Below are 22,165 nucleotides of genomic sequence, written 5' to 3'. Positions count from 1 at the left end.
GTTTGACATTCAATTGCCCGCTACATTTAAACCAATTTTATGAAATTCAAAGCCATTGTGTACATCATGAACGTAAAAATATTATATTACAGATATAAAGTAAATAATAACATTAACAAAATTATTCTTAACAGACTTTGCTCACAATAATGATAGGTGATATATTACTACAATATACTTATAACAAAAAATAGTCTTACACTAATATAACAAGTGATTAATCGTTATCTGAGTACGATAAATAACTGTCTCATTCGACGACTCTATCTTACTTAATTTTGGCAGCAATCTCCTCAGGAATTTCGTACAATCCACAAACCTTGTTGGCTGGCAGAGCTTTGTCTATTAACAAAAAAATTAAATTATTTTACGAATAAAAAACCTTTACTGTTATTTTTACCAATCATCTTGGGATATGACAAGTTCAAATTGTCCATAATATTAATAAAATCATCCAGACTCTTCGTCAAACGCGGATTAAGTCTTTTTTCTTCATCCACAGTCGTGCTCATCATTCCTTTATAATCATGAGCTGGATATAACTTCGTTTCATCGGGCATTGTGAAAATCTTTTGATGGACGTTATTATAGAGACTTGCAGCATTTCCTTCTTGGAAATCAGTACGTCCACATCCGCGAATCAACAGAGTATCACCAGTAAATGCCATACTCTGATAAAAAATTAATACAAAATCAATTTTTCGATTTTTTAGGCTTGTATTGTAGTTAATTTACCTCTTCAGATAAATAATATGTGACACAACCATTAGTATGACCTGGAGTAGCTAAAACTTTAATTTTGTGTTCACCGAAGTGAATTACATCGTTTTCCTTGACGTAGATGTCAGCTTTAGCTCCACTTGCTTCCGAAATAATACTTTTGCAACCAGAAAGTTTCTTTAATTCGCCAGTGCCAGTTATATGATCAGCATGCATGTGAGTGTTCACTACAAGAAGTATCGATTTCAAATTATTATTTCAAAACTGATAGTAATGCAATTATAAAATATGCAATGGATACAAACACCTATTATGACATTTACAGTTGTATATCAATGTTTGTTTTATTAGTCATTGTGTTCATTATTTGTTCACGTTTCAATTGTTTAGAAGTAGAGATATTGCATTTCAATGCATATTAGTAATAAACTATTTTAAACAGTCATGAAATCGAACACCAAACATGAACAATTTAACGTTTTGCTTAGAAATAAATTTTTACCTGCATATTTCAGTGTTAAATTTAAATCTTGCACCAAATGCCAATCCCTTTTCACCTGATCAATCACAGGATCAATCAGAATTGCTTCCCGATTCTTAGAATCAGCAAGCAGATAAGTATATGTGCTGCTTGTTGTATCAAACAACTGAAATCAATAAAAAGAAACAAAATATTTCTATATATCAATGTAGACTTTTGATATTATCTAATATTACCTGACGAAAAATCAAATTATTCAATCCCATGTTCGTCGAAAAGGAACGAAGACAAACCGGTCGAAGATGTTGGACTTGTTGTAGTCGACTGAACGCAAACATTTTTGAGTGCAGTGCTGCTACCGGGTTTTATCACATACGAAGTGTTGTGTTGATTCGTGTTATGTTACCGTGACGATAAACTCTCGGCACTACAGCGTGGTGTGTAATGACCTTCATTTCAGCTGGCAGCAGGAATTTCGAGCACTTGTTGCTGACGAAATCATCCTGTAGCTGACGAGAGCGAGGGAACGCTGTTTAATCAACAATTATTTTTAAGTTTTAAACTATGTGGCGCCGCGTACACGCCAAGTAGAAAACAATTTTCAGCATGAAATTGTTTTGAGTTTCCGTTCATAGAGAGCCTCGCTGTATAAGTTTCATAATTATAATTTTAAAATGTCAGTTAAACAGTTCGACGTACAAACTTCAAATTTTCCGTTTTGTGTATTCTTAATTCGATCATTCATCATTAATATGTAGCAATATTTCTAATTGTTCTTAAAATATTACAATCGTTAAAATACACTGATCAAGAGTATAAGTGATTATTTTTGTGTTTGTTCATAAAGATCATCAAGAACTTTAATTGCAAAATATTAAATAGGGAATTTCTACAGGAACTCAACAAAAAGCAACAAAACGTGAGTAGAATTTTTAATGATCACTTCTAGGAAGGATGTCATATTGCTGAGAATTGAAATTATGTGTTATTATAACTTCCTTTTGAAATATTTCTCTGATGATTCAAAAGGTTTTGTATGTATTGAGCTGTAGACGACTGTAGTATCATCAGCAGTGGAAATTTCCATAAATCATTACAACATTCACGACCCACCTGATTCCACGGATGTTATTGACTTTGTGGTTCAGTGCAGTTCTTTTCATTCGTCTCAATTTATAATTTCAAGCCTTCAACTCCTCCAAGCGTTGTGTGTTGCAAATTCTTGCGTCTACTTTTCGAATTTGCAATGCAGGCCGACCGTGCACTTCCCAACTAACAACCTTGAGGGAATATAAAGCATAAAAGCGCGCGTGGGCGAATGGCGCAGATTGTGCTTGTGCCTAACCATCCAGACCAGACAAAGTTTTAAATTATTGCGAAATGTATGTTGCAAGTCAAGTCGTATGTTTAATTTTCGTATTTGCGTCAATTTACTTAATCACGCAGACGTGTTAAACAGCAAACATCATATAATCATAGATAAGTGAATTATATTTATATGCAGATTAAATTTTGCTCCAACCAAAGATGGAGAATGGTAACAAATGCGCAAAAAGGTTAAATATTACTTAAATACAGTATTAACACGTGTAAACACATTGTGAAAACTTGATAAACACAAAATTGTCTGTAAAATAAGAGATTATTGTTGATAATTCCATAAACGAAATTGAATAATGTATGAGGAAATTTTCCACTACACTTAGCTAAGACGCGTAGACATAACTATTGATTTGTTTCACGTTTCAGACTTCATTTTCCACTCCAGTCGAAGTTCCCGGTTTCTTTCTATTCGGCCACGTTTAATTTTGTGCTCATTTCGTATCGCGCCTTCACTGTTTCCATGGGAGTATTGAATTTTCCTCAGTTTTCCATAGTTTCCGCACCAACCTTTTTCTATTTGCGGTTTAAAATATTCAAGCATTCCAAAGCAAGCAATGTGAAAAAAATTCTCTTTTTTGTTCATTTCAAACATAAGGCAACATCAATACAATTAAAATTAAAACTTGCGCATGAAATACAATTGAAACTATTGCAACTGCAATTGACCAGACAAGCGCACCGCACGCATTGAAGCGCGATGTAGAGTAATAATAATTATCAAATTAAAAAATTGCATGGTTGTGCACAAGAATGAGCAATGTGTCAACAACTTCCGCAATTGCAGCTAACAAGCTTTGTTATGAAAATAACGATTTTCTTGCTTGTTTGCTGTATTTTTAATATATTTTTTTACTTACATGAAATAAAATTGCGCGTCAAAATATGCTGGAAGTATTATCATAAATTAATGACGAATATCTAATATTGAAAACGTGTGCCATGTACCTACATGACACGAACTACACGAACGGCCATGAATCTAAGTGGATTTTAGTTTATTTTGCTTATGTTTTCTTAGGTTTTTGCACTCAAATAAATTGCGACGTAGTTTAAATTTATTTAAATACCAGCAAAATTGTGCCCTGGTGTTTTATTTGAAATTTTACTAGTAAAAGAAGTAAAAAAACATGAAGAAAAACGTAATTTAATAAAAATTCTTTTCTAAATACTCACAGAATACGAAAAACCAAGCAATAATTCAGTATACCTCAATGAAAATCACACTCTTAATCATTTAAAAGCTATTCTAGTGTTTCTTTTATCTTGGATGATTCATAAACCCAACAAAAACTGACATAATGCGTTATTATGCGCCAAGCTCGGCCAAAGTGATTTTGCCTCGCGAGAGTACCTACATTTCTCGCAAAGCTGGTTTGCGCTAGCTCACATAGAAAACTCACACAAACCCAGCAGAAACAGGTATGGTGAAGTGAGGAGAGAAGTGTTTGAGGCGGCAGTGTAAATCAGCTGAGGTGCCCTCGACACGCTCTCGCCGCACCAACACGCGCACGGAAATCAACACGCACAGCTGATCGGAGAGTGGCAACAACAACAACAACAAACCTGCGAGCAGCCTGCTGGTTGCAGGCGAGCGCGCGCACGATTCGAACGGCAGGCAGCTGACTGCGTCGCAGGCGTACGGTCGGTCGGGTCCGCCAGCAGGCAGCAAGCTTTGTTCCGTTCGCTCCGGTCGATATTGTGCATTCACACGCGCGCGGCCTGCAGGAAGAGCAAAACAAACAGGTCGCGTCCTCGCGCCTCCGCATTATAATATCCCTTGTCTACGCTAAACTACGCTATTTATGCATACGATAATTAATTTATCATATAAATACGCGGTGGATTGTGAAAACGGGAATTTTTTTGATTTTTCTTATGGTGACAGCGCGGAGAAGGACAGTATAAATAATAAAGTGCATGCGCGTCGTGTTTGTGATGACAAAATCGCCTTGAATCCTTGAAAACGAAGTAATTCAAGGATACACGCGTGTTTGGACAATTTTATTCCCCGTGATTTTTATCGTCTTTTGTTGGCAGCCAATTCAATGGGAAACATTGTGAACGCAATTAACGGATAATAAAACAGGATTAACATATTATGTAAGTATTGTAATTTAAATTTAAATTTACATTTAGTGATTTGTGCGCGGCGTATCGATTTGAAAGGTTCGAAATGTTTTATTTAAAGCGCTCGGTTGTTGGCGGTTGTGTGTTGTGCGTTATGCAAATTGCGAAATGCAATGAGCGAAAATAAATTGCTCTTCGCACGTCTTAACTATGAGCAATTCGGACGCGGACGCAATGCGAGCGCGTAATTGTACGAGCTTTTATTTTTATCAACACATCCCGCACAAATGTGACACGCATGTTGCGTGTGTAATCGACATGCGCTGATTTTACTTTCTTTGAGGATGGATTTTACACATTACTGTGTTTATTACTTCGATACATATCAAAATCTATTGCACAATAATGTAATCAGCTGATTAAACACGACCACGGATCGATAAGTCGCAAAAAACGCCAATTTAATAAAGCAAATATTATCTTAAAAATAGCAACGTGTGAAACTAGTTAAATCAGGTTCGTATTATGTGCGTAGCTTATTCTTCAAGGATACAGCTCTTACAATGTTAATTTGAACCTGAAATTTCATCTAATCGCTAATCTTTGAAGAATCAACACATTAAACGCATGAAAAAGCTGCCAAACCTGATAGAAACAAAAAAGAAATCTAAACTTGTTTTACGTGGCATTGCGCAAGCCTCAGGCAAAGTTTAAGTGGCTTAATAATTAGATAAAAATATTAGTAATTATTTAAGTTTCCATGTTTGGTACTATATTATTATAAAATCTATTTATCCCAAAAGATGACTCATTAATTCACTTATAATTGTGTTGTTTTGGTTTGTATTTCGTGGTCTAGTCAACAAATTAAATTGTCGCATAACAATACCTAAAAAAAATCACAGTTTATGTGTAATTTCGTTGTTATTTGAGAAATATTTGGAAATAACAATTAACCACCTGAGTATGATCATTTTAAAGTTTAATTGCTTTGTTTTCTGCAATTTGGTTGTTGTTGCTGCTGTGTGTGGACGTTTTCCTATTTTATTACCAAGCTAACTCAACTATTTTTACATTTTATTCGCGCACACATTCGCATTCGTTATTTGTTGCGTGGAACGTGCTCACGCGAACAAAGCACCCAAACAAAGTACAAACACGTGCAGGACAAACACAGCACACAGTCACATTCGCAAATATTATTCTCATAGCTAAAAGAGTAGTAATTGCACATTTAAACCACCAGAACCAGCTTTAGAAGTTTTATTAAGCGATGAGTATTCGACTAATGCTATTTATTTACGACCTGTTTATAAACGCCTATACTTTTCAATGCGCCCGACAGAAATACAACACTCTAACACAAATTGCGCTTTAATTTTGCCATACGTAGAAACCTGGAAAGACGTTAATGTTGATCGTTGAGGATGTGTGATGCGATGTATATGATCATGCCGTTCACGTCGCACGTATCATCACCGCTCATTACCAACCATGACAAAATAACAAAAGCGCTTTGAGCTCGGCACACGTGCAATAATCTACTCATATGTATTTGTATTTAATAGTTCTGCTCAGCCGGTGTTCAGAGTTCAGTGTATACGTACATCTGGGCTATTCGCTTGCACTGTAAAATAAAATGTCGTACTTAATACGATTCGTACGCGATGAACACTGTGAAAGCTATTGATGTTATTAGTTTTGTCTCGGAGCACAATGGAAGTCGTGCGGCTTTTGTTTTTACGCAGGTTTTACCGTAACGGTATTGTTTTCGGCTTTAAGGTAGAAAAAAGCCACCACAAGAACAACAAGCAGGAAGAAGGGGTTGTTATTAATGAATTATAATGTAATTGAGTTAAGATATACCTGATTACGTATTATATTGATTCTGCATAACGTTATTAATTAGTATATTGACAAAGGAAGAGGTCAATTGTAAAATCGAGAAAAATTTTTCCTGTTCCTTCTTTTTCGTTATACATTTTTTTTGATTTTTCTTATTTTCCCAATTTTTATACTTTATACTATATAAAATTTCCCAAATATTCTAAATAGTTTTCTAGAAATTGATTAATAACTATTAACATTCTTGGCACTTAGAAACTTACTAATTTTAATTTTAATCTCAATTTTCTTCGTTTACTTTCAATTCTGACTTCGTCAATTTGTTCCTTGTTACGCCTCAATCTAAATCAAAGTATTGGGTAAGCGTTGATAATTGTGCGCTGCGTTTTCGGTATCGCATTGCAACACGCGCCGATTTTCACTTCACCAATCATAGGATCCTCCTGCTACGTACAACTGATTACATACCTGCATCTCATCAACTTTCTCACTCACTCTCTGGTATTCTAGGATTAATTTGTTCCCACTTTTCTACTGTCTCACTTTCAACCATTGAAATAAGCACACCCGTACAACTAAGTATTTTCTACGCGTTGTTCATTATTATTACCTTGCTTTGTTTCACTCTCTAGATCTGTGGTTATTATGTAGATACGTAACAAAGCGAAAACAAAACACCAAGATTGCGATAGTCAGAATGGTAAGATTTAAAAAGACGTTTCGGTGACTGATTGAAGTAAAGAAGTGAGAAGCTAATGACAATCACTCAAGACAGTGTGAAATAATCAAGCGGAAAACAAAGAATGACACGTTTAGTGGTTAAAAATAAAAGTATTTAAAAAAAATCTAAAAAAGCAAAAGTTAAAAATATTTTTAATTATAAAACGAAATGTTATTGACATACAAAAAAAATTTCTGATAAAAACAGATGTATATGTCATATTTGGTAAATATGCATAAATATTATACACAAAGTTTTACTTTTAATATTAAAATTTATTTAAACTATATTTCGGTTAACTCACTGTCTGGATAACTACCAATTGCATAATTAATTGTGAATTAATCGTCGCTTTTGTAACTCACTCGTTACACGGTCTAAAAATCGTGAGTCCCCAATACGATTACAATTTAACGTAATTAATATGTAAAACCATTGCACACGATTTCGTTTATTTTTTTACTCTTTGCGTGTGTATTTGCGAAGCGCGGTGTTGGAGTCATCCAAAAACGTTTAGTCCAGTGCAATTTCCGTTCTTGGTTTCACTCACAATTATGTCAGTTTATACTATCGCTTCCAATACGCAATATATTTCACACAAGTAGAAAATATTCAGACTATTAATATTTATGTTACAAACAGCACAGTTATTGATAGGAAAAAAAATCGTTGACATTATGAGGCGGACGTTTTGCAGGTTTTCAGTTTTCGCAACGCACGAGTTACTTTTGCATATCCTATATATACCGAGTGTTTCGTAATAATTGTATATGCTAAATTTTGCAGACGTTATGAATTTATATAATTTTATTATAATAATATAACTGGTAATGCATAATAAATTTTCTAAGCAAGACAGATAAGCAAAGTAACATCAAGGAAGGAAAATAGCTAACCTGCAATCAGCGCACACGTTGATTCGTTCGCGCACGTTCATTTAGCTAACTTATTACTTCTTTTACGATACACGGCAAGAAACGTTCAGTTTGCGTTAAGTTTTTTTTTTTGCTTTTCCTTGGTGCGCGTGCTCGGCTTTCCGTTTTCACTGCATTGTTATATGCTTGGTTTGCGTCGCTTCGTTGTCTCTTTGTTTCGGTGTCGGTTGAGGCGACTCGCGACTTGTTTATAATACACTGGCGTTTTTTACATTCACATTTTCTTTTGCTCTTAACTTTGCAGCAAGAAAAATCAACTTAGAATTTACGGTGGCCTTTAGTAGGAACGATAGACCTCTGATAGCTCCTTTTGGGCGGTAGCACAGACCAAAGCAGACAATTGTCAAGATGTGGTTTATTTATTATTACTATTAGACATTATACCATTATTACTTTGAACGCTGTGTATGGTTTCCTCGCTTTCTGTTCGCTTAGATAGCTTAGGCTATGGCTATAAAGTCGTGCAAGCAAAGGCGCATGAGCATGCGCACTGAGTACAGTTAAGCATTATGAAGATTTCGTAATGCGCAATAAATTGTAGCGACTAGTAAATGCGAATAGCGAATGCTCGCTCATTCCTGCCAGCTTAGCTTGGTGTGTGCTCAAAACACTACACGCTCCGACAGCGTCGAGCAACTTGGCAAGTCGCGTTGAATTTGTTGATAATAAACACTCGCGGACTACTCACAGGTTCCATGAGGGAACACACTCTACTCGGCAGTTACGAGTAACGAGCGTAATAGCAGTGTGTTTCAGTAAGGTGTACTACTCTACGCGAGACTTTCGTTTTCGTTTAAATATTACTGTAATTATTGTATTGCCGCCGACGTTATTATCGGTAGCTAGGCACCTTTAAGTGTACTCGGGCAATCCTGCGAGCAATATAGATACGTATCAATGATGTGTCACTAATTGTAGGACTAGAGATATATATTTATCACAGATCTAGATAATAAATACTGAAATGTCAAATTATTAAATTAAATTTACTCCAAATGTAACACAAAACAATTAACTTGTTCTAGATATAAGGAATCAACATTAAAAGCAAATGTTTAGCACTTTTTAAATATTCTATAGTTAATTTCGTAGAATTTTGTATTCTTTCCGAGATTTCTAAATAGTTTTATGGCCATTCGCGTTCTTTCTAACGAGATGTACACAAATAACAAAACATGGAATCATCGTTTTCACAATTTCTCAACTTTAATCGGTAACTAATTGCTTTAATCGCCTGTTAACATATAAACTTTTGAATATCTACTCTTGAATGGAAAGAAAATTGGTTTGTTGCTGCTACAGATCTAAAAATAATTTGCAGCCTCAGAAAAACGTAGAAAACCTAAGTATTTCTATAAGAAACTAGAGAGAAATTGAATTATGTGCATGCGCACAGCATGTCTACTTCACTTCCATAATAAATATTACGAATGATGTATACAAATGGTGCTCAGGAAGGAACTACCATATGTTGAGAATTGCGCGCTGAAGAAATGGAAAAGTTTCGCGAGTAAGAGTAAGAATGAGAAATTATTCTCGGGGAAATTATGAAAATTGTGCGTTTTTTTAAATTAAAGAATGTACTACCATACTAGTCATACTTAAGTATACTTGGTGATTGTTAATGATCTTGTAAGTGAAGAGTAAATTTGATGTTGGTAACGCGTGCATGATGTGTATGAAGGCGACGGCAATTGTAGGATAATCGTTGGTATACTCGTATTATGGGTAATTGTGTGTACGCAATGCGCATGATTATAATTATCGTTGAAGAAATGTAGGAAACGATTGAAAGAAATTTCGCATATATATGGAAATCAAATTTATGTTTATGATTAAATTCTATAGTCACGATTAATTAATTTTAAAATTTTGATTTTTTGATTATACTTTTAGACCTCTTTCGCACCTCGTTTACACGTAACGTTATTTCCATGGCTTCTAATCCTTTTGGAAGTATGTTAAGTCTGTTCAAAAGCCACTCATACTAATAAAAGAAAATGTAGTCCAGGAGGTTTAAGCCAAACATTTTTAACAAATAAGCACGATCTAACGTCTACATTGAAGATTAAATAGGTCATACCCATCAAGGCATCACGCGCCTCCTCCTGTTGCAATACGTTTTCGCAATGTTTTCCTAGTCTCGGGTTTTTAAAATCGCGCAATCGTCACATCTGACACAGAAAATATTGAACTGATTTTTATTTAAATACTTAAATCACAAAAGAACTATCACTTTCATTATTTATTCTATTAATTTTTGATTCGAATTAAATTCCAAACAAAGACATTAACCCAATATATGAAGTTTGCCGAAAAGATCAAGCGTCGTTCAAAACATACGGCAATAAACAAACCTTTCCATCTGACATTTGACGGCTTGAAACGCAACGTTTTGAAATGTTGCGTTCGACAGAAATTCGTCGGGGCCCCGAATGTTATGAATAGGAATAGGAATAGAATTGCCGACGCGAATGCGGGTGAAGGTCGCGTTCGAAGTTGGTTGGAACAGAGATATATTACAATTTGTGTAATCGTGTTATGCGCGCCCGTGTGTAATAACATTTCGTTGGTACGTCGCCCGCCGAGCCGAACCGGCAGCAGCAATTAAAATATTCGGACGAAAATAAAGTCGCGGCTGATGATGTGAGATTTGAAATGACTGCGAATTGCGAATTACGCGTTTGTTTATATCGTCCACACGTGTTTGATTAGACGCTTGCTAGTTTCAGGGTTTTTGATGAGTTGAAACGAGCGTGCGATTTAAATTGGAATAATTTGAATGTGTGTAGAGTATATTTGAGTGTGGAAAATGCGTAGTTTCATATTAATCAAGTATTACTTCAATTGGTGCGAAAATTCAAGGATTTTTTAATATGCGCGTTAAGTAATATGAAAAATATGTAGAGTAAACATTAAAATGTAATAAAATTGTTCGAATTTATTAATTCCCATATTATTTTAATTATTACTTTAAATTTGTGTTGTAAAGTATTTAATTTCATTTTAATTTTAATTTTACTTTTGCAAAACAATAAAATTAATTGTGAATTTGTTTTTTTTTTTGTGACTTGTAGTGGGAACAAAGAATGTCGCATCTTTTTGTTGGTGGTAATTAATTAGTCAAGGTTTTCAAGTACGCAAAGCAAACGTTTTTCGCATTCTTATTTTACTTTGCTTCCACCTTTCAACTCATTAGTTTGCAGACAACAATCACGTAAATGGGCATGACAACATTGCGTATTTGGGCATCTTACATCTCTCTTTGTTTATGTATATGCAAATACTACTATCATATTTATAAAAATATAAAATACTTCTTGTTTGCGAATGCAGAATATCAAATTATTACGTGATTGTAACAAGTTAGTATAATAGTTGTTGTTATTTTGTAATTAGAATAATTAAATTGTTCCTACCTTTAACTTATTGCCCCAAGAAACTCATATAGTGGCACACTCACGTGTTTCACGATTTAACAAAACTGGCATCAACAAACAACAATAACAACTGATACGACAATCACGGTTCCAAGAATTTCTTGATAAATTAAATGCAAATAAGTGCATCCCAGTGCCATCTTAGAAAGAATTATAAAATTATTTTATTCAAATAACATGGATAGTGCATTCAAGCGGCTGGTGTCAGTGTTAACTTAAACTCACACGGACACGAATCTTCTATTTAACTTAACACATTCACTGACACACATGCACGACGCACAGCCACATACAAATGACAAACAAGGACTTACTATCATTTACCTTAATCTGTGGTTGATTATCATTGAGGATTTTAAAAGAATCCTTAGATGGTGCTACGATGCACTTTTTAAATAAAAATACTTACAAGATGCCTTAATATTGAGGACCATTATAGTTCCGCGTTTAAAATGATTAAAAATGAAAGTAATATTTCAATTTAAAACGGAAACGCATTAATTTAAAGAATGTCTTTCAAAATATGCAATTAAAGATATTTATGTCATGCAATTTTTTGTTTGTTCCACATTTGCAATACCATTTTCATACTTTTTATGCCATTAAAGAATGTAGCTGTATACAGTTGCCATTTTTTTGCGAATAAACCAGTATATTATAATTACAAACATATTGCAAAGAAGTTATTACGTATTGTGTTGTGCTTTATGTTAATTTGAAGAATGTAACAATAACAGAAACAATTTAAATATAAATTAAATACACTCTCAACTGCAATTTATTATTTTAGTAAGATATAGTAAGTAATTATTCTACTATTGCATAACAATTTAACTTTGTATACTCAGTTTCTAAGTTGTTAATGCAATAATGTTTCGTGAACGGCTGCGGACGCTGCGACGTTTGGAAATACAATGCGTTTGATGCTGACGAAGGACGTCCGTTTGCACGATTTGCACGGTCTTGTTAACAAATCAAAATAGACGGACCCGCAAACGAGAAAAAAAATGTTTTGGGAACACAGGCGCAACTTGTCACAATCACTCGAATGTGAATATGTCGCGTGCGTTGAAGCATCAATGCGTAACTGGCTTCTGTCCACTTCAATCTTTTGTCTGCCTCCATTGACTCGCATAATAATAAAATAATGGGTCGATCACTTGTGAAACTAGAACTATGTTAAGTGCTAACTTTTCCAATCAATCAGGCGATAAATTAGATGAAAATTAATTGAATATGAAGTGTAAACTAAATTGATTATGCATTGTTTGCAGTAGAATCACAATCAAGATGCCATCACTAGTGGAAGCGATAGAACAAAAGTACGGAAATGAGTGCAGCACTGAGTCGGATGGTTCCGAGCAGGAAGAACTCTGCGTGTCTATCTTTGTGCCACGCCGTCCCCCTCGGGCCATCGTACCGGCACTACTCGTCCTGAACGACTGCGACATTACCACTGCCGGCGAACGTGATGCTCTCAATGATAAATGCGCCATTGTAGAAGAATTGGATTTGGCTAAAAACAAACTCAATAAATGGCTAGAGGTGATACAATTAAAAATAAAAATGATACTTTTCTATAACTAATTCTTTTTATACAGATATTTGGGATATTGCAACATATGCCACGTTTGAAATTCATCAACTTGTCTTTCAATCAACTATCAGAACCTCTGCATGATTCAATGCCAATCAAATGGACCAATCTAAAGAACCTGGTGTTGAACTCAACCAAAATTGATTGGCAGAGCGTGGATAAGATTCTAGACCATTCTCCTGCCTTGGAAGAGCTTCATCTGAGCCTCAACGACTATAAAGATGTGAATTTAACGTCCTGCGCTAAATCGGACGTAGAAACCAACTCCAACTGCACGTGCCCCAAATTGGGGAGTGAATACAAACGCCACAAGCATCTGGGCATTAAGAAATTGCACTTCAATGGCAATCCAATTCAGTGTTGGACGGAAATTTCTAAGCTGGGTTATGCTTTCCCAAATTTGGAGTATCTCGTGCTTGCTGACTGTCCGATAGAGACTCTTAATCGTCCCGCCGACCAAGATGGTAATCATAACGGAGCTGAGCACTCGGTTTATTCGCATGATGGATTCAAAACACTCAAGTTTTTAAACTTAAATGGTACGCAGTTATCCAGTTGGGACGAAATTGAGCGGTTGGCGTTGTTTCCAAGCCTACAATGTTTAAGGATGCAGGTAATAAACATATTACCCAAATATAAACTCTTATATGTTATAATAAAAAACCGATTTGTAATAGGGTTGCCCATTATGGGAAAGTACTGAGTATACCGAGCATGAACGTCGTCAATTAATGATTGCGCGGTTACCCAATGTAGAGGTACTGAATGGTGGAGGTGCCATTGGTCATGATGAACGAGAAGACGCCGAAAGGGCTTTCATTCGGTATTACATGGAGAAACCAGAGTCGGACCGGCCAGAACGGTAAATTTGCAAGAATCCACAATTTTTAACCTAAAAAAATGTTTTAATTATTAAACTTTCAGGTACATTGAGTTGGTGAATGTCCATGGTAAACTGGATCCCCTCGTAAGTGTTGATTTACGTCCGGAGAAGCGTGTGAAAGTGACATTCGTCTGCGGGACAAACACTGAAGTACGCTGTGTCGATGTCTATCGCACAGTTTTGGATCTCAAATCCAAGCTGGAGTCTTTCGCTGGTTTTTCAGCCGGTAAAATGAGGCTGTATTATGTTGACCAAGATTGTCGCGATCATGGCCCAGAAGAAATGAAATATCCGCACAAACAACTCTACAGCTACAATATACGTTCAGGCGACGAAATCATCATCGACTGCAAGAAGAAATTGTCAGAGAGCAAGAACTGAAGTCACCAACCAACTCATTCTACACTACCAGTTTCACGCAGATAAAAACATGGCGTGGAACGTTACCGATTGTATTCGATACTTACATGTTATCCGCTTGTATGCAGCGGAAGTAATCTATCTATTTGGAAAACTATACCTATAACACACAACTGCAAACCGAAATTCTACTGCCTAATAATTACATTATTAACTCGTCAGACTTATATGCCAAGATGCAATTATTGATTGTGACTTAAGGTTTGCGAATGTTTAATGATGGCGGATATCTTTTTGGTTGCCATCCTGTTCGAGGACGATTGCAGTGCGAAATCTTTCAAAGAACAGAAACAGCGTCAGTTACGCAGATAGAAGTGACTATGATGTTATTACTGTATAGCTCTAGACCGTGTAAAAAAGAGGATTTTGTGATATTTTAAGATCGCGTTACTAGACGTAGTTGAGACTATATTAACCGAAACATATATCATATTTATCAGATTAAACAAAGTAATGAAACACTTGTTATTTTAGTGTTTTCAATGCTTTTTTATGTTTAGCAAACTCACTTTGTTGACGAGAGAATGAACGGTTTACAACTAGTGATACTAACATAGTCCTTATGTTTTATTGAGTAATTTTAGTTTTAATTGATAATGAAGAAAATGGCGGCTATTCAGAATAATTATGAGAAATGCCTAATTTCAAGGTCTATAACGAAACATCCAGACAATTAAACAAGATTGCAATTAATAATTATTAAATATTGTAATAATTTATCTCTGATAATGAATAAATTGTTTCTTTTTTAATGAATTGTTGTCAAACATTGATACGAAATGCACCGATAACGAGGTTGGTTCAATAAATTTCTTCATTTAACAATTTTTTCAATGTGTATTGATTTTTCCTTTACAAATTAAAGAAGTCGCTGGAATGTAGTCATGATGATTTCAAATATTGCGTTTACAATGGTTTGGGCTTGGCATTTTGTATGTTCAATAAATTAAACTAGAAAAAGACTGACACACGTGAGCACAGTTGACATTAAGACATTAAATTAACAACAAACCCCAAGAAATGTTACGATGTACCATACACAAATCGTAGTTAAGTGATTGCAAGCATTTTAATCAAACAATTTCATTAATTTTAACTCACAAGACATAGAAACTAATAATTAATCTTGACGGTACATCCAATTATTTTAAATTAACTCGGTGTATAACTCTCATTCACACATCTGAACAGCATTAACATGTTAACATCGAAGAAGTTATCACAAACGCCACTGCTTCAATCCAGAATTGTATAATCAATCGCAATGTGCATAAATAGTTTCGTCAGTTTAAGTGGTTGCTTGTCGTCGAAAAAAGAAGTACATACATGCAAAATGATGGCTCCCCACACCCACTGAATTTAGAGCAGTCTGAAATCGCCCGGTAGTTGAATTCTCTTACTTTCTTTTCGTTTATATTAACCTCTGTTTAAGTCTTTTTCACAAAACAAAAACCAATTGAATAGTTTTCGCCCTGATAATGTAAATCTCTGATGGCTTCAGTGAAATTGAAATTTCATTGATAATTGAACTAAATACCCTACAATCCTAAATTATAACTCTGAATGATCATCATCCTTCGCCTTGGTCGGTTCTACTTTCTCATCACTACCTTCGGCTGCTTCACCTAATTCTAATATTTTTTCTGGTGCCTCCTCTTGATTTTCTGGCTCCATTTTGATTTCTTCTTCTTTTTCTTCTTCTACTTTCTCTTCTGCCTTTTCATTTTTAGTTTTATCTTCTTCAGTTGTTTTATTTTCATCTTTCTTCTCTTCGACAGGCTTGCGCGGACGCCAAATCTTCAATTTGTTAACTAAATATTTCATTTCCCTATCTAACGCCTGCATATGATCTACAAGAGACTTGACAGTGAGCTTCACAGTCTCATACTTTTTCAATTTATTTTGTTCTTCAATTTTTTTATCCCTCCATTCCTCGGTTTCTAAGATCAGTTTCTCCAACGCTTCAATTTCAATGTCTGTGAAAACATCTTTCTCTGGATTTGACGTTTTTGTCAAGTTCTTTGCGTTGTCTAGGAAGTGGCGAGAACTGTTGAGCATAGAATTGAGAGCATTAAGTGCTTCGGGACGTTCTTTGTGCTCAAATACACGGGTCATCATGTCGTTTGTGATTGATTTAATATTATCTAATTTAGCTTCGTAGGTGTCTGCATCAGCATCCATACCATCCTCATATAACCAATCAGAAACTTCAGAGCAAGCATCAAGGATCTTTTTAGTTTCTTCGGCAGTAGCTGCCTCCGAATATTCATCTTCTGAGAGTTTAGTTTGCATGTCAATAACATAACTTTCGAGGTTGTTTAAGGTTGAAGCACGACGGTTCATTTCATACTCGATTTTGTTAAGTTTCTTCAATTTTTCAGTGCTACTTTTATATTGTTCCTTAGTCAATTTACCGTAAGTTAAAGTAGTTTCAATTGCGTTGAGGGGCTCTTTCACAGTAACAAGTTTAGGTTTGACATCTTTTTCTTTCTCTTTGGCGTCTTTGTCCTTTTCTTTATCTTTGCCTACAACATTTAAAATAAATCAATAAATATCGTATACTTATATTATGTATAATATTTTCGTACCCTTTGACTCCTTATCCTTTGCTTTACCATCTTCTTTCTTTGTGTCATTGGTTTTTGTTGCTTCCTCAGTTTTATTTTCCGCACTTGCTTCCTGTGCAGGTTCCTCTGGTTCTTCTTTAACAGGTTTTTCGTCTTCAGTTGCGCTGAATAGCTTACTAATTGTACTTCCTAACTTCGAGAACGCGCCTTCTTCCTCAGCCTCAGGTTGTACTTTCTTTTCAAACACAAACTCCACATTCGCTAAACCCAAGATACCACTTTCATCCATAGTGAAATGCGCTTTGATTCCCTTACTCTCCGAATTTTCACCGGTATTCTTATTCAGTGCGTCAGCAACACCCTTAATGTCAATCGTACTCAAATTATGACTACCCAAATATTCAATTTCATTTGCTGGCAAGTAATCTAGCTCAGCATAATTCAAATTAATCGAAAAATCATCAGTATGTTTATTGAATGTGATCACCTTCTTCTGTGGGAAATGATTCATCGCTCCGAATAACATCCTCTTCACGTGTTTCGTTGCATCTTCAGTTTCACGCGCAAACGCAACCTGTACCGGGAATAGCACAGCATCCTTAGTGATAAACTTCTTCACCTGGAAACCTGTACTTAAATCAGCAGCTTTGTAAACAGCGCCAACTGCAGCCGCTTCATCAGTGTTCAAGTTCTTTGCTAGATCCATCTTGACCACCTGCTGCAATTTTTCCTGAACTTTCGGTACTCGCGTGCCAGCACCAACGAGCACAACATAATTAATAATATCCATTGTTAAACCAGCACTTTTTAAGGCTTGCTCAACAGGCGCAGCAACTCGCTCAAACACATCAGCATTCATATTCTCAAACTCTTCTCGAGTAACAGGTGTCTTGAAGTCTTTTTCATCTAAAAGTCCTTCGATTTGTGCGTTGATTTCAGTGTTAGCCGAGAGAACATTCTTAACACGTCCAGCTTCTTTGAAAAGTTTTGCCATCGCACGTGGATTTTTAAAGACATCGTTCGGAGTCTTTTTCATCTCATTAAACTTCTTTCCCAAATGATCCCTGAGCCTAATTTGCATCTCTAAACCACCTAAAGTCCTGTCAATACCGACGCCAATAATTGAAATCTGTGGATGTGTTTCAACATATCCACGTTCTTTTGTTTTGATATTCTGCATGCTTACTACTGTCGCAGTCGTGGAGGTAGCGCCCATATCGTAAAACATTATATATTGCGCGGTCTCATTGAATTCTTTAGTTCTAAATATACCATAATTGAGAGCAACTGCCATGTAATCATTAATAAGTTGTAAAACTTTGATGTCAGCTAGCTGAGCAGCTTCCAACAAAGCTTTCCTTTCAGCTTGATTGAAATAACCAGGTACGGTAATAACACCTTCTTTAATAGGTTGACGCGCATTTACCTCGGCGAATTCTTTACCTTTGTGCAACAATTGCGCAATTAATTCCTGTGGACTGTAGAATGTGTTTTCGTCGTGCTTGAAAAGAATTGAATTTCTTTCTTTATCTTCGACGATATTGTAGTAAGGGAATCGCTTTTGGTAGAGTTTGACTAATGGATGATTGATATCTTTACCCAACAAATCAAGAAGATAAATGTACGCATTTGCAGGGAAACGAATCCCGACGGTTTGTGCGTCTTCGCCAAATGAGCGCACGTCATCGCGGAAGCTGAGGACTGCGGGAGTTTTCCGTTTTGATTCTTTATTGAGCGCAATCTCCATTGGAACCCCAGGGGATACTATGCCAACCTTCATCCATTCTGTACCAATGTCAATTGAGAGGACTGCTAGAGAATTGGCATAGTTGATGCCAAGAAGGATGAAGAGTAAAGCAAGAAGCTTCATCTATAACAATATGGAATATTTAATTTAGTACAATAAAAAAATTAATTATCTCCTGAACAATATGTTAAATCAAGAAAATTCCATTACGCGCACGTTGAACATTTGAAATTGCAATTATCTGGCCTACTTCCTCCTAATTACTGCTCTAATTATCTACTTTCATACATAAAACTTTAACTGAAACTAAAAACAGTAATACTTTCGGCTATAGCTAAATGTGAGGTTAAGTATTTGCTGCAGTGTCATCAATATGAAAAATCTTACCTTCAATTCGGATGCTAGGTAAACAGCTCAACGTGTTTGTTGTTTGCAGACTGGTGCAATGTTTTAATCAAATTGCCTCCCTCATCCACACACAACTTTATCAACACGTCAGTGCGAAGATCCGGCGATTTTACAGGTACACGTCAGTGCTTGAAGATACTGCTACATGTGGAGAATGCGGAGTGAACAGCTGTGGGGGAACGTCAAAACGTGCGGTGCCTTGTAAATGATAATCGCGCGGTTCGTTGACGACGTACGCACTTTTGGTCGCAAGCAATCGCGATTTTTTTGGCTTTCGGTGGGGAATTCGATACAGTTATGTTATAAACTCGGTTGCCGGCTCCGGTAGGCAACGGTTGGTGGAATCACCTGTGTGGCGATTGCCCATTGGTTCGTCATACATGTTAATGAAACAAAGTTTTGGTAGTTTATTAAAGTTTCTAGGCGATAGCAATGATAAATTCGTGTACATTTTATGCAATTGTACATGTTTAATCAAATTCAAGTATTATTTCTTTTGGTTTTTGTTATTTTATAATGGATTAAATTGAAAATTAAGAAGATTTAGATTTGGAGTTATAAAAGGTACGTTATAACACCGCTAGGTGTCGCTAGCATGCAGTATTTTTAATATTTTAGTCAGTAGCAAGTGAACGTTTGGAAACCAAGCGATAAAAATAAGATAAAAACACGACAAGATTGTGTAACAATTTTACATCGTACTGCAGCGCAAACAAATAATTCGGCATAGGAACAACAAATCACAAGGGTTTTAATTTTTCATTTTTTCTTTTTAATTTAATAAACATTCATATAGTATTCTTGGAGTTTATAGATAATATTAATAGTATTTAATAATATACTGTACAATAAAATCTGTCATATTTTTGTATCTCTTAAATACATTAAGTGATTTTCATTTGTTTTACTTTATTTGTAAAGAACTTATTAGTTTTACATTAAACTAGATAACAAACGTCCGCTTTTTGTTTCTTTTTTGTAGTTTTTTTTTTTTTATTATTATTTCATCTGATTTGCGTGCGCCGCTTGCCGCGCGTGCAGGCGTCATGTTATTGATTAGTTCGTACGAGTAGTAGGGTTGTTTTAATTAATGATGGTTTTGATAGGTTGTCTTGTTATGTGTATGTTCGTATCATATGTAAGTTATTACTTAGCTTAGGTATGCATGTTACTTATCGATAAGTGAAGTGAGAATACTGTTATGCAGCAAGGAACCGAAAGCGGAGCAAAAAAGTCACTCGCGGAAAACACTTTATACAGAAACACATCCTGTGAGGATTGATGTCTTCGTCGCCAGCAGGCCGGTTATGAATGTGATTTCGTTTATGTAAAATGGCGTCGCGTACGAAGTGTTTTCATGAAAAAGAACTACGCGACTTTTGGTGTACGAGTAGTTAACAATCGGTATGATAAAATGTTTCGTTACGAGCGATGTTTATCATAAGAAACGTCAAAAGACGAAGTAGTTTTATGACAATTAGATTAAGAGCAACAACAGTCAATAATCTTTGCATTTGTTGCTATTTCTTTACAAAGTTGTTGTTTTCTTATTGAATACTTTCTCTATTCGTTCTATTTTTCTTTTCTTTTCGTTTAATGCTTCTTTTTAGTTTACATAAATTGCTATTTTTTAGCTATTTGGGTTTGTAATCGATAAAGAGCTAACTTTTTGTTAATTTTTGCGGTAGAATTTTCTTGCGTTTTGCTCTGATTTGTGAGCTGTACGAGTTAGTTTACGTTTACAAAGTTCTTACTGAAGTTCATACAGACTTTGACAGAGTTTGACAGGTTTACAAAGTCAGTGATTATGTTTCAGCGTTTTGCTTTCGTAGAGTCAGTTTGTTTATTAGTTTAGAGCACCCAAAATCTATTTTTAAAGAGATGTGTATTTGTAAACTCAAAATACAGTCAATGGCTATTTTATTGAGCAATTGCAAATGTTTTTGAAATTATTTTGCTCAAATTTACGAAAACTCAGTGTACAAATAAATATCTCTTTAAAAATGAACGTAAGTGATTAATTTAATGTTGAATATAAAAAAGCAAACGATTATTGTTACGTATTAAAATGTAATTAAACCTCTACGAATCTAAGCATGAATATTCGTCGATGAAATAATACTTGTTGTTGGCGTTATTCGTACAAAAACTGTACCTTGATATCTTTCACCAAAATTTAGAATTACACAAATTGCAAGTATATTTATCATAAAGATGAAAATAAGTATCACATAAAAGCATCCTTTATTACATTGCATAAAATAATGAATAAATCAGTACGCACAGTTTCTGATTTCAGGTTCCTCAACGATTTTTATAAAACCCAACGCAAAGCAAACACTTTGATTGCCCATGTAATAAATTTATTTTTATGTGAGACTTATTTTCGTAATAATTTCATCCTTTGTCAACATTGTATCGTTCGCAATAAAGTCGATAACAATCGTAATAAATTCTTAATTTACGTATAAATATTGTAATCGTAATCAAGTAATAATAATTATAATAGTATTTAACAAGTACAATAATTGTAATAATATGTAGTAACATGTTTTTTGTTTACCATTTGCTCATTTGTGTTTGTATATGTTTGTTGCATTCGCGCGTGCATTTCATTATTCCATTACTTTTATGTCACTTTGCGAACTCATCAATCTTGCAGGCTAAAAACATTGATCAAACGTAGTTGTATGTAGGCCTAGCAAGTAACAAGAGAATCTCATCTTACATGTAAGTCGAAGTACATTTCATAGTTCATAGCTCGGCTTATCAACAACTTGGATGAGTGTTTAATGCAATGAGTATTGATTTTAACTCTATAGGATGAAAATAGTTTCGACAATATTACGCATTTGCGAAATACGTATTTTAAATTGTTATTTATCGAATTTTCATTATGATTTAATAAATATTTTAATAAATATATTAAATGCGTGTATGTAAATGTAAAA

At 35.0% G+C, this 22,165-nt stretch overlaps 3 protein-coding genes and 1 long non-coding RNA gene across 7 annotated transcripts; 2 read left to right on the top strand and 2 right to left on the bottom strand.

The window, feature by feature from the left end:
• Positions 1 to 55: 55 nt before the first annotated feature.
• On the bottom strand, positions 56 to 4,164 carry LOC135792494 (persulfide dioxygenase ETHE1, mitochondrial). 2 transcript variants are annotated; one of them, XM_065303149.1, is made up of 6 exons: positions 4,148 to 4,164; positions 1,438 to 1,710; positions 1,223 to 1,367; positions 736 to 947; positions 401 to 671; positions 56 to 342 (listed from the first exon to the last, which is right to left on the bottom strand). In XM_065303149.1, exons 2-6 carry the CDS (start codon positions 1,537 to 1,539, stop codon positions 269 to 271), a joined length of 804 nt encoding a protein of 267 aa, XP_065159221.1. In that variant the 5' UTR covers positions 1,540 to 1,710; positions 4,148 to 4,164; the 3' UTR covers positions 56 to 268. The 2 variants fall into 2 exon arrangements, with proteins under 2 accessions (XP_065159221.1, XP_065159220.1); XM_065303148.1 differs by lacking the exon at positions 4,148 to 4,164 and adding an exon at positions 3,985 to 4,123.
• On the top strand, positions 1,891 to 15,317 carry mlt (tubulin folding cofactor E like protein mlt). Of its 3 annotated transcripts, none has more exons than XM_065303147.1 (5): positions 1,891 to 2,120; positions 12,867 to 13,137; positions 13,194 to 13,802; positions 13,867 to 14,051; positions 14,114 to 15,317. In XM_065303147.1, the coding sequence occupies exons 2-5, from the start codon at positions 12,883 to 12,885 to the stop codon at positions 14,451 to 14,453; spliced, it is 1,389 nt and encodes a 462-aa protein (XP_065159219.1). In that variant the 5' UTR covers positions 1,891 to 2,120; positions 12,867 to 12,882; the 3' UTR covers positions 14,454 to 15,317. The 3 variants fall into 3 exon arrangements, with proteins under 3 accessions (XP_065159219.1, XP_065159218.1, XP_065159217.1); XM_065303146.1 differs by lacking the exon at positions 1,891 to 2,120 and adding an exon at positions 4,220 to 4,684 and having other exon boundaries at positions 12,870 to 13,137; XM_065303145.1 differs by lacking the exon at positions 1,891 to 2,120 and adding an exon at positions 4,221 to 4,684.
• Grp170 (Grp170 co-chaperone) lies at positions 15,302 to 19,388 on the bottom strand. Its single transcript, XM_065303144.1, has 3 exons — positions 19,194 to 19,388; positions 17,081 to 18,929; positions 15,302 to 17,017 (listed from the first exon to the last, which is right to left on the bottom strand). The coding sequence occupies exons 2-3, from the start codon at positions 18,927 to 18,929 to the stop codon at positions 16,044 to 16,046; spliced, it is 2,823 nt and encodes a 940-aa protein (XP_065159216.1). The 5' UTR covers positions 19,194 to 19,388; the 3' UTR covers positions 15,302 to 16,043.
• A 188-nt stretch (positions 19,389 to 19,576) lies between these two features.
• On the top strand, positions 19,577 to 20,112 carry LOC135792495 (uncharacterized). Its single transcript, XR_010548334.1, has 2 exons — positions 19,577 to 19,778; positions 19,833 to 20,112. It is a non-coding gene; the product is annotated as an uncharacterized lncRNA (long non-coding RNA).
• Positions 20,113 to 22,165: the final 2,053 nt, after the last annotated feature.

This window comes from Atheta coriaria, unplaced genomic scaffold, assembly GCF_025399875.1.
Source record: "Atheta coriaria isolate IRGN ID8LTWV9N9 unplaced genomic scaffold, Caltech_Dcor_3.1 hic_scaffold_5_pilon, whole genome shotgun sequence".
NCBI lineage: Eukaryota > Metazoa > Arthropoda > Insecta > Coleoptera > Staphylinidae > Dalotia > Dalotia coriaria.
The sequence above is the reverse complement of the archived record's forward strand: the minus strand, read 5'-3'. Positions and strand labels throughout refer to the sequence as shown.

Bases quoted from the DNA above. Each gene is read 5' to 3' on its own strand.
- LOC135792494 (XM_065303149.1), bottom strand. From the start codon at position 1,539: ATGTTTGCGTTCAGTCGACTACAACAAGTCCAACATCTTCGACCGGTT. The intron at 1,368-1,437 runs GTAATATTAGAT...TATTGATTTCAG, and splicing joins ATAATTTGATTTTTCGTCAG to TTGTTTGATACAACAAGCAG. The intron at 672-735 runs GTAAATTAACTA...ATTTTTTATCAG, and splicing joins CATATTATTTATCTGAAGAG to AGTATGGCATTTACTGGTGA.
- mlt (XM_065303147.1), top strand. From the start codon at position 12,883: ATGCCATCACTAGTGGAAGCGATAGAACAAAAGTACGGAAATGAGTGC. The intron at 13,138-13,193 runs GTGATACAATTA...CTTTTTATACAG, and splicing joins AACTCAATAAATGGCTAGAG to ATATTTGGGATATTGCAACA. The intron at 13,803-13,866 runs GTAATAAACATA...GATTTGTAATAG, and splicing joins TACAATGTTTAAGGATGCAG to GGTTGCCCATTATGGGAAAG.
- Grp170 (XM_065303144.1), bottom strand. From the start codon at position 18,929: ATGAAGCTTCTTGCTTTACTCTTCATCCTTCTTGGCATCAACTATGCC. The intron at 17,018-17,080 runs GTACGAAAATAT...TAAATGTTGTAG, and splicing joins AAAGGATAAGGAGTCAAAGG to GCAAAGATAAAGAAAAGGAC.